Genomic DNA, 16,692 nt, shown 5'->3' on the forward strand with positions numbered 1-16,692 from the left:
ATTTGTGCTGAGTTGTTAATTCAAATAATTGGTCTCACATACTGATGTAAGCCCTTTTTTCAGTAATTGGTGCCATGTACTAAATGATATTCTGTTTAAGTTCCATCTCATATAACATGTATTACACATCACAAACTTTTTAGAAAGGACCAAGGAATGATCAATTATTTTTCATAGTAATTCCCATTACCATGATTCATGATCCATGCTTAGTTACTTTAGTTACAAGATCCACGTTTAGTTATTTTTCTTCTCTATTGCCATTAACCCTAAGGCAACTTTTACCATAAGCCTACAAAAGTTATTTAAAATCTTCCAATGTTAATTACTAGTAAATTTTGACATAAAACTATAATAGTATTTAGTATAATATTTAGCTGTGTGAATAGGCTACACATGTGACTTACATACATTTTTAAATATTTTCCATTTTTTAATGGACATATTATACTTCTATATATTTATGAGGTATATAGTGATCAAATCAGGGTAGTTTGCATATCCATTATCTCAAACATTTACCATTTTTCTGTGTTGGAAACATTTGAGATCCTTTTTTCTACCTATCTGAAAATATATATTATTGCTAACTATAGTCATCCTACAGTGCTATCAAACACTAGAACTTATTCTTCCTATCTAGCTGTAATTTTGTATCCTTTAACCAATCTCTGCCTGTCGCCCCCTCCCCACTACATTTCTCAGCCTCTAATAACCACTATTCTACACTCTACTTCTATTAGATCAACTTTTTTAGCTTCCACATAGGAGTGAGACCATGCAGTGTTTATCTTTCTGTTCCTGGCTTATTCCACTTACATAATGGAGGTATATTTTTATTTTTGTCATACACTCTACAATAGAGATCCCTAAAGCTATGCCTGTCATGGTGCCTCTGGTCTCACCACTTACATATATGACATTAGGCTTATTTGGTTTGTGGGGCTTTACCCATGGTGGTAGTGCCCAAAGAAACAGCAGCTCTAATTCTTTGAGCTGGAAGAATCCTTGGCACTGCCAAGGGGCAGGGAGGCAGCTATCACCACACAGATGGGGATTTAAAATAAAGGATACAGCAGCAGTGATTGGTAAGCTTGGCTTGGCAAATTGGTCGTAGTTCTTGCTATTGAAATCAACTATTGTATTAATAATATATTGTCAAATCGAAAGAGACCCATGTCATAATTTGTCTTCCTGTAGCATGATTATGAGATGGGATGAAAACACTGCTTAACCAATCTACTATTCACTTCCTTTGCTTCATGCAGGAATGAATGACAGGCTGGAAAATGCATGGAATATATTCGTAATGACTTTTAATCCCTGAATATAGAAATAAAGAGTGTGAAGGATATTTCTTAGATCCTCTCCAAACAGAAATGTATGACTTTGCAAGACAAAGTATCTGTAGCATGATCATGGCTTTACACTAACTTTTTAAAATGAAGTTGTGAAGGATAACATATGACACAGATCGAAACTATAGTGGAAGAAAGAGTCACAATAACTCCATAAAGAAATTGTAGGAAAGAGTATTTGTTAAAATACTTGTAGTCAGATATGAATAAAGTAATCACAGGGCATGAATGATATGTTCTTCTTAAAATGTTGACCCAGCCAATGTGACCTTACAGAGATCAACAAGATATGGTAGGGTAGGATTAATGAAGGTCTAATCACCCTCACTGGGTACTGAGGGGTTCTGAACCTCATAAAGTTTATAGAACGCATCTGTATCTGATGTGTGCATAGTTTTTTCCCAAATATGTAACAAGAAGAGGTGTGTGGCATTATGTTATAATAAAAATTTTATGAAAATTTACATTGCTTGGAGGATATGATAAAGGATGTTTATGTGGAAATATAAGCAAAGAGAAAGAAATGTAATATTATTGTGGAAGTCAATAGACATTGTTAGATAATATAGAGAAAATGGATGACATATCTTTGGGGAGCTTTTGCTGTGAAGGAGAGACGAGAAGTAGAATGACAACTAGAAGGGGAATTAGAGGTTTTCCTTTGTGTTCTCTTTAAATAGGAGAGATCGGAGTTAATTTAAGCTGATGAGAATGATCTGTTAGAGAATTTGAGAAAACAAATCAGAAACACAAAATAGACTGAACTACTCAATTATGTTCAATTCCCAGGTTCATGATAGGGACTAGATCTAAAACACAGAAGTGCGAATTAGCTTTAGAAAGGAAGGAAAACAACTCTTTAGTTACAACAGGACAGGAGGGGCAGAGGTAACTTGGTTGGTCCCTGTTTTTAATGTTGAGAAGAAGCGTGTCTTTGTCTGGTGGCTTCTATTTTCCCTGAAAACAGGAAGGCCATCTGCTGAGAATGGGAGGAAAGGATAGGAAAATGAAGGTTTGAACAGAGTTTTGGTAGAGAGAAGGAGTGTGGAGTGACACCAGAAAACTAGGCAAATATATAGGTTTGCAAAAACAAGGAAGAGTTTAGAAACTCCACACTGCCAAGCTTAACATTGATCCCCAGCAAAACTCTGGATCAAATTATAAAACAAATATTTATGAGAACTTCTAAGGAAAGAAGAAATAATTGGCACCAACCAATTTTCCCTAAAAAAGCAAGTCAAGGCAAATTATTCTCATTTCCTTTTGCATTAAGTTTTTAGGTTTGTAGATTATGGGAATATTTTATTTAGGAAATTATTTGGCAAAATCTCTCAGGTGGTCCTTGTGAACAAGGTATCACACAGAATGTAAAACTTCATAGAGAATACTGACTTCTTGTAAGGAAATTTGTCAAGGGAATCTGAGAGAGTAGCCATTTTTAGCACTCAATATAATTCAGATCAAGTGCACTAACTTCCTAAAGTTTTCACATTTGCTTCAGAAAATACAACTAGCCAAATAATTAAGCTGTAAATAATGAGGCCGCCATTAAGCTTGGAATCGTGTGTTTCGTACAGTGCAGATTTCCATGTGTATGACACATGCTCATGAGCACACATGGCTTAAGATTCAGATTCTTTCTACTGATATTGGTCAAGTTCTCAATGGCTGTACTCAGTAATTTTTTTCTTCTTTTAAGGAACATGGCCTTAAAACATCTAATAGATGATCAAATAAATGACAATTCTAACAAGCTGTTGAGTACAAAAATACTGACAAAATCATGTCCCGCATGAACTAAAAAAAAAAAAAAACTTGATAACTTTGGCAATTGAGTTTTCTAAGTATATAATTAGATATAATATGCCCAGTTTTATGTATATATACACATATGTATATATACGTATATATATACGTATATATACATATATATGTGGGGAAGATATAATAAGGGGAAGATTTAGAACTAAAAGAGGTGTTTGGTTTTCTTTTCCTTTTGTTTTTTAATATTTTCCACTTAAGACTTAGGCAGATATTTCAAAGGCAACTTGTCAAAATATGATTCTACTCCTAGTTTTTTAATTTGTGTTTCCCTTAGAATCACCATTCAGGAGGTTGAATCTTCCATGCAATGAAGATTATGCTTAAAGCATAGGTCTTGGTTAACTTCTAGCCAGAAGACTAGAAGTCTCCTCCTGGGTCATTGCATGGAAGATTCAGCCTCCTGAATGGTGATTCCAAGTGAAACACAAAATTAAAAATCTAGGAGTAGAATCATATTTTGACAAGTTGCCTTTGAAATATCTGCCTAAGTCTTAAGTGGAAAATATTAAAAAACAAAAGGAAAAGAAAACCAAACACCTCTTTTAGTTCTAAATCTTCCCCTTATTATGACCTTAAAATTATGATTTGCTCTAAATAGATATAATTAAATATTCTGAATGTTCAACTACTTTGGTCTTTAAAATAGTTTCATCGCCAATTCTTATTACAATAAGCTAATGGCTATTTACATTGATGCCTGATGAACAAAGAAATATAAAAATAATAAAATAAATGCCATGTTAAATAACACTGTCAATAAATAACTACAGTGTGCCTTCCTTTTAAATATGTGGTATCTATTCATTTAACCACTTCTTTCTATAGCATTAAAATAAAGGCAGCCATAAATTAGGTGTTTTCATTACATTTAATTACTCCCATGGAGAGCGGATGGTAAAGGTTGTAGGTTACAGGTATGCATTGTACAGAATGGTGTTCTGTGAGGATAAGAAGTTCCCAAGATACCACAAGTGATGATTGGCAGTGTAAGATATGAAGATTTTCTTTTTCTCTTATTTCCTTATGACTCATTAAATCTTGTTTGCTTTTCAAAGGAGGAGGAAGAGGGAAAAGACATTGAAGAAGGCGCTGTCGTGAATCCTGGTAGAGACAGTGCTACAAACCAAATCAGGAAAAAGGAACCCCAGATTTCTACCACAACACACTACAATCGCATAGGGATGAAATACAATGAAGCCAAGACTAACCGATCCCCAACAAGAGGAAGTGAATTCTCTGGAAAGGGTGATGTTCCCAACACATCTTTAAATTCCACTTCCCAACCAGTCACTAAATTAGCCACAGAAAAAGATATTTCCTTGACTTCTCAGACTGTGACTGAACTGCCATCTCACACTGTGGAAGGTACTTCAGCCTCTTTAAATGATGACTCTAAAACTGTTCTTAGATCTCCACATATGAACTTGTCGGGGACTGCAGAATCCTTAAATACAGTTTCTATAACAGAATATGAGGAGGAGAGTTTACTGACCAGTTTCAAGCTTGATACTGGAGCTGAAGATTCTTCAGGCTCCAGTCCCGCAACTTCTGCTATCCCATTCATCTCTGAGAACATATCCCAAGGGTATATATTTTCCTCCGAAAACCCAGAGACAATCACATATGATGTCCTTATACCGGAATCTGCTAGAAATGCTTCCGAAGATTCAACTTCATCAGGTTCAGAAGAATCACTAAAGGATCCTTCTGTGGAGGGAAATGTGTGGTTTCCTAGCTCTACAGATGTAACAGCACAGCCCGATGTTGGATCAGGCAGAGAGAGCTTTCTTCAGACTAATTACACTGAGATACGTGTTGATGAATCTGAGAAGACAACCAAGTCCTTTTCTGCAGGCCCGGTGATGTCACAGGGTCTCTCAGTTACAGATCTGGAAATGCCACATTATTCTACCTTTGCCTACTTCCCAACTGAGGTAACACCTCATGCTTCTACCCCATCCTCCAGACAACAGGATTTGGTCTCCACGGTCAACGTGGTACACTCGCAGACAACCCAACCGATATACAATGGTGAGACACCTCTTCAACCTTCCTACAGTAGTGAAGTCTTTCCTCTAGTCACCCCTTTGTTGCTTGACAATCAGATCCTCAACACTACCCCTGCTGCTTCAAGTAGTGATTCGGCCTTGCATGCTACGCCTGTATTTCCCAGTGTCGATGTGTCATTTGAATCCATCCTGTCCTCCTATGATGGTGCACCTTTGCTTCCATTTTCCTCTGCTTCCTTCAGTAGTGAATTGTTTCGCCATCTGCATACAGTTTCTCAAATCCTTCCACAAGTTACTTCAGCTACTGAGAGTGATAAGGTGCCCTTGCATGCTTCTCTGCCAGTGGCTGGGGGTGATTTGCTGTTAGAGCCCAGCCTTGCTCAGTATTCTGATGTGCTGTCCACTACTCACGCTGCTTCAGAGACACTGGAATTTGGTAGTGAATCTGGTGTTTTTTATAAAACGCTTATGTTTTCTCAAGTTGAACCACCCAGCAGTGATGCCATGATGCATGCACGTTCTTCAGGGCCTGAACCTTCTTATGCCTTGTCTGATAACGAGGGCTCCCAACACATCTTCACTGTTTCTTACAGTTCTGCAATACCTGTGCATGATTCTGTGGGTGTAACTTATCAGGGTTCCTTATTTAGCGGCCCTAGCCATATACCAATACCTAAGTCTTCGTTAATAACCCCAACTGCATCATTACTGCAGCCTACTCATGCCCTCTCTGGTGATGGGGAATGGTCTGGAGCCTCTTCTGATAGTGAATTTCTTTTACCTGACACAGATGGGCTGACAGCCCTTAACATTTCTTCACCTGTTTCTGTAGCTGAATTTACATATACAACATCTGTGTTTGGTGATGATAATAAGGCGCTTTCTAAAAGTGAAATAATATATGGAAATGAGACTGAACTGCAAATTCCTTCTTTCAATGAGATGGTTTACCCTTCTGAAATTACAGTCATGCCCAACATGTATGATAATGTAAATAAGTTGAATGCATCTTTACAAGAAACCTCTGTTTCCATTTCTAGCACCAAGGGCATGTTTCCAGGGTCCCTTGCTCATACAACCACTAAGGTTTTTGATCACGAGATTAGTCAAGTTCCAGAAAATAACTTTCCAGTTCAACCTACACATACTGTCTCTCAAGCATCTGGTGACACTTCACTTAAACCTGTGCTTAGTGCAAACTCAGAGCCAGCATCCTCTGACCCTGCTTCTAGTGAAATGTTATCTCCTTCAACTCAGCTCTTATTTTATGAGACCTCAGCTTCTTTTAGTACTGAAGTATTGCTACAACCTTCCTTTCAGGCTTCTGACGTTGACACCTTGCTTAAAACTGTTCTTCCAGCTGTGCCTAGTGATCCAATATTGGTTGAAACCCCCAAAGTTGATAAAATTAGTTCTACAATGTTGCATCTCATTGTATCAAATTCTGCTTCAAGTGAAAACATGCTGCACTCTACATCTGTACCAGTTTTTGATGTGTCACCTACTTCTCATATGCACTCTGCTTCACTTCAAGGTTTGACCATTTCCTATGCAAGTGAGAAATATGAACCAGTTTTGTTTAAAAGTGAAAGTTCCCACCAAGTGGTACCTTCTTTGTACAGTAATGATGAGTTGTTCCAAACGGCCAATTTGGAGATTAACCAGGCCCATCCCCCAAAAGGAAGGCATGCATTTGCTACACCTGTTTTATCAATTGATGAACCATTAAATACACTAATAAATAAGTTTATACATTCCGATGAAATTTTAACCTCCACCAAAAGTTCTGTTACTGATAAGGTATTTGCTGGTATTCCAACAGTTGCTTCTGATACATTTGTATCTACCGATCATTCTGTTCCTATAGGAAATGGGCATGTTGCCATTACAGCTGTTTCTCCCAACAGAGATGGTTCTGTAACCTCAACCAAGTTGCTGTTTCCTTCTAAGGCAACTTCTGAGCTGAGTCATAGTGCCAAATCTGAGGCCGATTTAGTGGGTGGTGGTGAAGATGGTGACACTGATGATGATGATGGTGATGATGATGATGATGATGACAGAGATAGTGATGGCTTATCCATACATAAGTGTATGTCATGCTCATCCTATAGAGAATCGCAGGAAAAGGTAATGAATGATTCAGACACCCACGAAAACAGGCTTATGGATGAGAATAATCCAATCTCATATTCACTATCTGAGAATTCTGAAGAAGATAATAGAGTCACAAGTGTAAACTCAGACAGTCAAACTGGTATGGACAGAAGTCCTGGTAAATCACCATCAGCAAATGGGCTATCCCAAAAGCCGAGTGATGGAAAAGAGGAAAATGACATTCAGACTGGTAGTGCTCTGCTTCCTCTCAGCCCTGAATCTAAAGCATGGGCAGTTCTGACAAGTGATGAAGAAAGTGGATCAGGGCAAGGTACCTCAGATAGCCTTAATGAGAATGAGACTTCCACAGATTTCAGTTTTGCAGACACTAATGAAAAAGATGCTGATGGGATCCTGGCAGCAGGTGACTCAGAAATATCTCCTGGATTCCCACAGTCCCCAACACCATCTGTTACTAGCGAGAACTCAGAAGTGTTCCACGTTTCAGAGGCAGGTTAGTTATGGATCAGAAGGACAGATTGAGGTGTGGTGGTTTGCTTGCTCTAAAAGTAAAACAAAAATTATAGAAAGATAGAAATTTGGTAAAATGGTACATCATCATTTTTAAAATCAAAACATTCAACAAATCAGTCTCCAGTTTCTGAAGTATAATTTTATTTATTATTTCAAACAATTATTTAACACATTTTGGTTTTTAATTTAATTCTCTCCAAAATAGACAAAACAATTTTTATTTATTGTCAATATTTCATACTCTACAGGATGCCTTTTATGGGTGGGGGCAATTCTGTTTGCATAATACATTTTTAGTACACTGCTTTTAAAATAAGATCAGAGTATGCTATTTTAGATGATTTTAATTTTCATACTTTTATTCTACAATAAGTTGTAAACTAATTCTATTTAATTATAAAATGAATTATTAAATCTGAGAGTAATGTGACATAAGCACTTCTCTCTGACACACCCCCATGGAAAGGAATTAGTTACTTTCCACATTCATGTCAGCTTGGGGAGCTTTATTTATTATTTATTTATTTATTTATTTATTTATTTATTTATTTATTTTGAGACAGAGTCTCGCTCTGTCACCCAGGCTGGAGTGCAGTGGCGCAATCTCGGCTTACTACAAGCTCCGCCTCCTGGGTTCACGCCATTCTCCTGCCTCGGCCTCCCGAGTAGCTGAGACTACAGGTGCTCGTCACCACGCTAGGCTAATTTTTTGTATTTTTAGTAGAGACGGGGTTTCACCGTGTTAGCCAGGATGGTCTTGATCTCCTGACCTCGTGATCCACCTGCCTCAGCCTCCCGAAGTGTTGGGATTACAGGCGTCAGCCACTGCACCAGGCCGGGGAGGCTTTTTTTTTTTTTTTAAGTTTTATTACTAAGTTTTGAGAGTTAATAATGAAGTTAAAAAAATTTTATTTTTTTTTGTCTTTCTTTATCTTAATGTTGCCTAAAGAGGGCAGTGTAAACCATCAAAATACATTTTACTTTATGCCTGCTGTTACACACTTTTTTAAGTTAAATAATGGGCATTAATATGTACAGTATGTATAGGTATTGTATGAGAAGATGTAAAACACTAAACATTTTTCTGTAGAAATGAATTTCATTTGTGAATGTATTTTATGCAAATTAGATTACTGACCAGATGTTTCTTAGAGCAGATTATGTGCAGTGTTTATAATATAGATGTCTGCTTTAAATGCCAGTGGAAAGAAGAGGGAAGTTCAATTCTGTTAAGTATAGAAAAGTAATACTTTCACTGAATTGGTCATAAGAATTTTATAATTTGCTTTTATTAAATGTGAAGGTATTTTGAAGTTTAATAATGAAACTATTTAAATCTTAACATTAAGTTAAATGATAGGCTAATGTAACAAAATGCACTCATTGTATAAAAGTGAATATTTGTAATCCAGAACATAGACATCAGTCTCATTAGGATATTTTTCTCTTTGCTATTTCATCTTTTTAATTAGTTGTATATTTTTTCTTCAGTGCAGCAGCAATTAAAAGTTTGTACATTTTGATAGAAAACTTTTTCTGTATTCTGAATTGATACCTATTTAACATTGCATTTTAAACACTTAAATGCCGATATGTGAGAATTAATAATGAATCCATAGGTCACTATAGTCATTAGTGCTGTCATATATATGAACTGTTATCTGTTCTCAATTATAGTAGTTGCTTTTTAGTTTTCATTAGATTTATGTTAAAAGAAAATATCAGGAATCCATCTATCTATCTTACCAGGTGGTGACATTGATACGTTCTTGCTAGACTATACTATTATAGAAGGATATATATAATGAGATGCTAAACCTAAAATTATTGACTAAAGCTTAGCAAGTTTCTCTTCAGCGCACTAATTCGTTTTATTTAATTATCAAGAGTATGTTCTCCCACTAATTAGGATAAAACAACATGAATATGACATCCAACATTATCAAGTAACATAATTAGTGAAGTAAATAAGATCAAACAAGATTAGGGGAAAATTCTGGCCTATTTTTAAAACTGTATCTGTAAAATCATATGTAATCTGTCTTATCCAATAATTGAATGTATCCCTTTATCAAATGCATGAAGACTAGCTCTGAAACTTAAAATTTTATGGTGTATTTCTAGAATGCAGAACAATTTTCAGGATATGTTCTTCAAAATACTATAGATAAGGCAAATATTAGCATCCACAATTTATAAATGAGTACACTGACACCCAAAGATACTAGATTATTTGATCCAGGTCACATGAGTAAATACAAAACTGAGCCTGGAAATGTCTATCTCTTAAAGACTATGCTTTCATGTTAGGGGCCAATTAAATAAATGTAATGCTTAAATTGTAATACCAAAATTATACTATCTTATTCTCAAAACATCTTTTAAAATGTTAATCTTAGTTTTTTATTTCTTAATTACCTATTAATTAAATCTTTTAATTTCATTAACTCATATATACTACTGACCCATATCAAACAGATATTTTAGTCTCAAATAAATAAAAATAAAATCAGTACAATTAGTTCCTCATTATAGTACACAAAGCAACCAACTGATTGTGCTTTCATATGATAACCTATCTTGCGTAAAAGAGCTAGGTTTCATGCCATAGTTTGATCATTCTGACTTCTTAATTAAAGGATTTAAGATCAAATATCCCAGAGCACTTTTGAGAAAAGTTTATACACAAAACTATATGTGTGTGCATGTGTGTATACAGTGCCTGTATATAAATATGTGTATATGGTATATTTACATATATAATGCATTATATGTCTTATATATCACATATATGATAGGACATATCTCATATATATGTATGCTATACATATATAAATGAAATATGTAATTTTATATATATATATATCCATATACATGTTGCTTTGAAAATTTGTGGCCATTGAAGACCTGCATAATTATATAAGCTTACTTCATGCATATATTAATCTACGTCACTGGTTCTCAAACTTTAACATAGATCAAAATCAACTGGAGGACTTGTCAAAACACAAATTGCTGACCCTTACACAGAGAGTTTCTGGTTCAGAAGATTTGGTGTGTGAAGCCTAAAATTTGCATTTCTAAGTTATGGTGATGTTGATGCTGCTATTCTGGGGATCACACATCAAGAAAAACTGATATAGATAATAATATTAACCACCATTTGTACTAAATGAGGTACCAAGGACTTTGCTAAGTGAATGTTTTCATTTATTACTGACACACTTACTTTCCATCTAGGTAACAATAGTTACAATAGAAAAAACTGTGAAGACAACCATGTATAAAATAAGATGTTTTTCTAAATTTTATAAGGAAATGCTCATTGCATTCACCATCAGGTTATTTAGGTGACTAGATGATTCTAGATGAGTCTCCACAAAATAATGGCCAGAGCTTAGGATTAACATTTTTAAAAATGGAGGCTTGGGCTTTTCTCACAAGAATATTAGCTACAACTCAGGGCTGAGTTGGCTTAGAACATTTTCACTTTTTATACAGTTTTATGATTTTTAATCACACCTTTGAATTCCATTTTTCCTAGTAAATGCATTTATAGTTATAAGACCAAACATCTTGAGAAGTGTGTGTGCCATTTATATTCCTGTGATACATTACATTTATTTATTTATTTATTTATTTATTTATTTATTTATTTATTTTGAGATAGAGTCTTACTCTGTTGCCTAGGCTGTAGTGCAGTGGCGTGATCTCGGCTCACTGCAACCTCTACTTCCCGGGTTCAGGCAATTCTCCTGATTCAGCTTCCCAAGTAGCTGGGACTACAAGTGTGCACCACCATGCCTGGCTAATTTTTGTATTTTTTATTTTTTTTAGTAGAGATGGGGTTTCACCATGTTGGCCAGGCTGGTCTTGAACTCCTGACCTCAAGTGATCCGCCTGCCTCAGCCTCCCAAAGTGCTGGGATTACAGGCATGAGCCACCACGCCCAGCCTGATACATTTCCTTTATTAGTGGATTAAATTCCTGGCCCTTTCTGCTATCTTCCTTGATCAACAGAAGAAAGCTATTATTTTAAATCTTAAGTTCTCTCCAATTAGATATATTTTAATGCTATGTATGTGCACTTATATTAGTCTCAATTTTCTTAAATACATATTTAAGTTAAGTGAAGTTTCTCTGTCTCCTATTACTTAAGCATCAGAAATGCCAAGTGCATAAGAAGGCATGTAGATTTTGATGGGAAACTCAAATGTGGTTCTTTCAGAATGTCTGCAGGTAGATAAGGGCTTTTTGTAGCACTGTCAGCATGCTGTAATGTTAGAAACCGTTCTCATGCTTAATCATCTTGGTTTCCCACTGAACACACCTCAAAGCAAAGAGGAAGGATTGTTATTGGCCACACTCACTGTTCTGAAACTCTTTTTTAACAACTTGGAAGGTAATCTCTAGTTAAAGTGATTTTCAAAGTGCTAGTACAATAATGTACCTGACTGGCCTCCAAAATAATCATGTGTCATCTTTTAAAATTAACTCAAGGACCAAATTCGGACTTTTAATTATTTACACTTGCATATTTCAGAAGAATTTCTTAGATCTACATATTCCTCCAATTCACCTGAAATTGCATTTTTTTTTTGTAGAATAAAACAACAGATAAGAAGAGCATTCAAAATAACATTTGAAACCAATCTATATTTAAAACTGAAATAGATTACTGGATTGAAAGGTTATCCTAGTATAAGAAGAGTTATCCCAAGATTTTTTTCTTCATGGAATTATTAATTGCTTCTAACTATTTACCTAATGCAGGGTTAAAAATAATCCTATTTAAATTTATTTTAGAAAATTAATATATATGGTGATTCAGTAAGTAGCACTGTTTTTCCTGACCATTCTATTTTAAAACAGTAGTGTTTTTTAAATTTCACTACTTTGATTTTTCTTATTTAGCAAGGCTTTTCAAGGCAGTATTATGCTTACCTGTTGCCAAGGCACCCCTATCTGGGTGCCAATCTCTGCTGGGATGTTGTAGTTCTTCTTGTCTAATAGCCTGCCTTACATTTTAAACTTTGTTTTAATTAAATTAGCTTATAATTGTAGACATTCTTTGCATCAAAGAGTCAAAATTTTAAAGGTAAGTAACAGCAATGAAGGTTGCAATTAATCAGTTGAAAAATGCTGTGACTTTTCCTTCACGTTAAATATCAATTCTCTCAATTTTCTCCGACTACAGAGGCCAGTAATAGTAGCCATGAGTCTCGTATTGGTCTAGCTGAGGGGTTGGAATCCGAGAAGAAGGCAGTTATACCCCTTGTGATCGTGTCAGCCCTGACTTTTATCTGTCTAGTGGTTCTTGTGGGTATTCTCATCTACTGGAGGTAAGTTGAGTATTTGTTTTGGAAAATTTAATTCATAAAACTCAGATTTTGCCCACATTTCATCTGAAAGGTCTTCAAAGCATATTCAAAATGTATTTTACTTGAGAGCTGCCATGAATTTATTCAAGGTAAATTTGTGAATCCAAAGGCACAATAATGAAAGAGTTAATTGTTCTTCATACATCAATTAAAGGTAAAATGGAGGAACTCTTACCTGTTACTATTTAACACAGTATTTTGACAGTTGTACTTTCATGTTAATCTAATTAATAGATATCATCATAGCATTTAACATAAGTCTAAGCTTCTCATTAGTTTTTATAATTCCAAAAATTAAGAAAACATTTTTTATATAGTAACAAATATTGTTTTTCAGTGACAGGAGAGTTTGTACAAGATGTGTATTAACTGTACATATTGATAAAAATGATAACCTGTGCATAAAAATAAAATCAAGCAATCAAACTATAAATATAATTAGAGAATACAGCTAATGACTATCTTAAGATGCACAGGCATTTAAGATACATTATAATTTGCTTTGGGGATGAAATATATCTTCGCTCTCAATAATCTATTAAGTCCCTTAAAGGACAAGAATAATTGTACCCATCATAAACTTTCCATCCTGTGGAAAGCAGAACACACAGCAAATTAGTGTATTTATTAGGAACATAGGTCAGTGTAACTGTGTCTGTTAGAAAACAAAGACTTTATGATGATATAAGGAATCACATGTGTAAATCAAGAAAGGGCATAGCATAGTACTTTTATAAGGCATAGCATACTTTTATTTTAAAAAAGAACTTTGTTCAGAAGGTACATAATAATTTTTTTTGTTTAGCAACATCATTCTATAACTTTATATCAGCACTCTTTATGTGTTCTCTCAAAATGTATTGCAGTGGTTTATTCTGAAATATTTACCAATTTTATTGACTATTTCCCACGTACCTAGTACTGTGTTAACCATCAGGAAATATCAAAAATGAACAAATGAGTGAAAAAACAGTCAGTGATTTGAAGAAATCTATGCTTATTGAGGGGGAAGAATTTGTTATAAAAATGTATAAAATATTATACAAAAGTGTATGCATAGCAGTTGAAATCTAGTGCTAAAAGTAGTCAGAGAACAAAGAAGCTTGGTAGGCCAGAATGCTCAGGGTAAGTGTAAACTAAAATATAGGACTCAAGCTCTGTGGGAGTCAGAAAGGAAAGGAAAAGAGCATTCCAGGCAGGGACACAGCAGGTGCAAAGATCGGGAAGTAGAAATGAGCTGTCTTTTGAGTAAAAGCTATTAGATGTTTCAGACACAGTGAGGCCTGGAGCATGTATTAATAGTTGCATGTAGTTGGACATTGGTTGGCTAGGGAAGAATGTCTTCATGATCAACTGTATTTCATATCTGACTTCCTTTACTAGAACATAGTAGACTGCACACTATGGAGAACAGATCATGCTTTTGTTACCCCACATGGGTCAGGAGTCTATTTTGTTCATAACAAGAAACAAACAAACCTGGTTTCTTTAGTCTGTATCCCGGTGATTCCAATAATTGCCAAACTTTTTTTTTTTTTTTTTTTGCTAAAGGTTTCATGCTTAGCAGAGTGCTTTGAACATAATCCATAATCCATAAATGTGTGTTCAACAAAAATAAATATTGCTTTTCTCCCCATTCCCCACTGAACTTGTTGACCAAATTTTTTACCACATTGATATGTGTATTCAGATTACAGGTTTCTATCTAATCTGATTTTCACTAGCAAACTACCTTTTTAATTAATGGGAATCAGTGTTAAAAATTGAAAATAAGATGGAGAATATGACCAATTCTGCTTCATAGTAAATAGTGCTAGTATAAAGTTCCAATAAAGATGTCAGATGGTTTATAATTATAAGATTGAAATTAGTTTCTTAATCTCTGTTACTTAATATTTCAAGTATATTTTCTGAAAATTTGGAAATCAGTATCTTATTTAATACAATTTGATAGTTCATGGAAAATTAAAATTTGGAGAGGTTTCTATCTTCTATTAATAATGGGTCATTTCATCTGCATTATATGGGGAAAAGATAAAATTACCAGTCAAAAATATATTAATTTGACCTTCAATAAGATATTTCTTTTTTCTTCACAAATAACACTTTATGTACCTTGAATGCAGAGTGTAATTGTGTAAAATATATATGAGTATTTTGGCCAGGCACAGTGGCTCACACCTGTAATCCCAGCAATTTGCAAAGGTGAAGTAAGTAGATCACTTGAGGCCATGAGTTTGAGACCAGCCCAGGCAACATAGTGAGACCTCCATCTCTACAAAAAAAAATAAAAATAAACAATTTACCTGGGCATGGTAGGGCATGCCATACTCCTAGCTTCCCAGGAGGCTGAGGCTGGAGGATCACTTGAGCCCAGGAGTCAAGGTTACAGTGAGCTATGATTATGCCACTGCACTGCAGCCTGGGCAACAAAGTAAGACACTGTCTCAAAAAAAAATCACTTTGATGGTTTTATGCATATGTTTTATATCTATTAAATGTTCTGATAAAAATTGTCAATCTTAACTATTTTGAAATGTTAAGTAGTGTTAGATATCTGACCTACTAACATCTGTTTGAAGTTAATTCACGAAAAAATATAAATTTTTATATCATCATATGCTAGGGGTATAATGTGCTGAATCACAAGATGATAGTTTTAGTTCATTCTTCAAGGTTTGTGTGAATTATTCAAATTCCAGTGAAGCTACATTTGTAAACAATATGATTTCACTAGCCAATATATAAACATTTTAGACCTTTGTAAAAGCTACAGCCTGAGAAAAGGTTTAAAAATCTAATGTCGTACCAATAACAGTCCTAATAGTAATGAAGTCCTTAAGAATTTTTCCAAGTTTATATATTTAAACTTTTTGGAACAGCTCAATTAGGTAATATTAAAATATCATAAAACTCACCTTTTTAAAGTGTATGATTCAATGGTTTTTAAAGTGTTCTACTATTTCCATAATGACTAAATGATGTTAAGTGTTTTTCATGTGCTTGTTGGATAGTTGTATATCTTTTTTGGATAAATGTGTATTCAAATCCTTTGCTGCCTATTTTTTAATTGGGTTATTTGTCTTTCTGTTATTGAGTTGTGGTTTTGTTTGTTTGTTTTGTTTTAAGGAGCAGAGAGTTTAATAGGTAAGAAAGATGGGAGAAGGCAGAAGGAAGAAGCTCCCTGTACAGAGACGGAGGGAGGGGGCCTCCAAAGCTGAAAGAGGAGAACCCGAGTTGTGTGTTTTTATATATTCTAGATACAAGTCCCTTATCAGATATCTGATTTGCAATTATTTTCTCCCATTCCGTGAGTTATCTTCTCACTTTCATGATGATATCTTTTTTAGAGTAGAAAAGTTTTTAATTTTGATGAAGCCAAATTCATCTATTTTTTTCTCTTATTGCTTGCACTTTCAGTATCATATCTAAGAAGGCATTGCCTAACCCAGCACCACATTGATTTACTCCTAGATTTTTGTCTAAGAATTT

At 34.7% G+C, this 16,692-nt stretch overlaps 1 protein-coding gene across 4 annotated transcripts in view; it reads left to right on the top strand.

Moving 5' to 3' along the window:
* The window catches only part of PTPRZ1 (protein tyrosine phosphatase receptor type Z1), a 187,816-nt gene that overhangs the window by 130,984 nt on the left and 40,140 nt on the right, over positions 1–16,692 (top strand). For 2 of the 4 annotated variants that reach the window (XM_054496480.2, XM_054496481.2), the window contains exons 12-13: positions 4,238–7,799; positions 13,017–13,161. In XM_054496480.2, coding sequence (XP_054352455.1) covers positions 4,238–7,799; positions 13,017–13,161 — 3,707 coding nt within the window. The remainder of the gene's footprint in view (positions 1–4,237; positions 7,800–13,016; positions 13,162–16,692) is intronic. The other 2 variants (XM_054496482.2, XM_054496484.2) reach the window with 1 other exon arrangement.

Source organism: Pongo pygmaeus, chromosome 6 (genome assembly GCF_028885625.2).
Source record: "Pongo pygmaeus isolate AG05252 chromosome 6, NHGRI_mPonPyg2-v2.0_pri, whole genome shotgun sequence".
Lineage (NCBI taxonomy): Eukaryota > Metazoa > Chordata > Mammalia > Primates > Hominidae > Pongo > Pongo pygmaeus.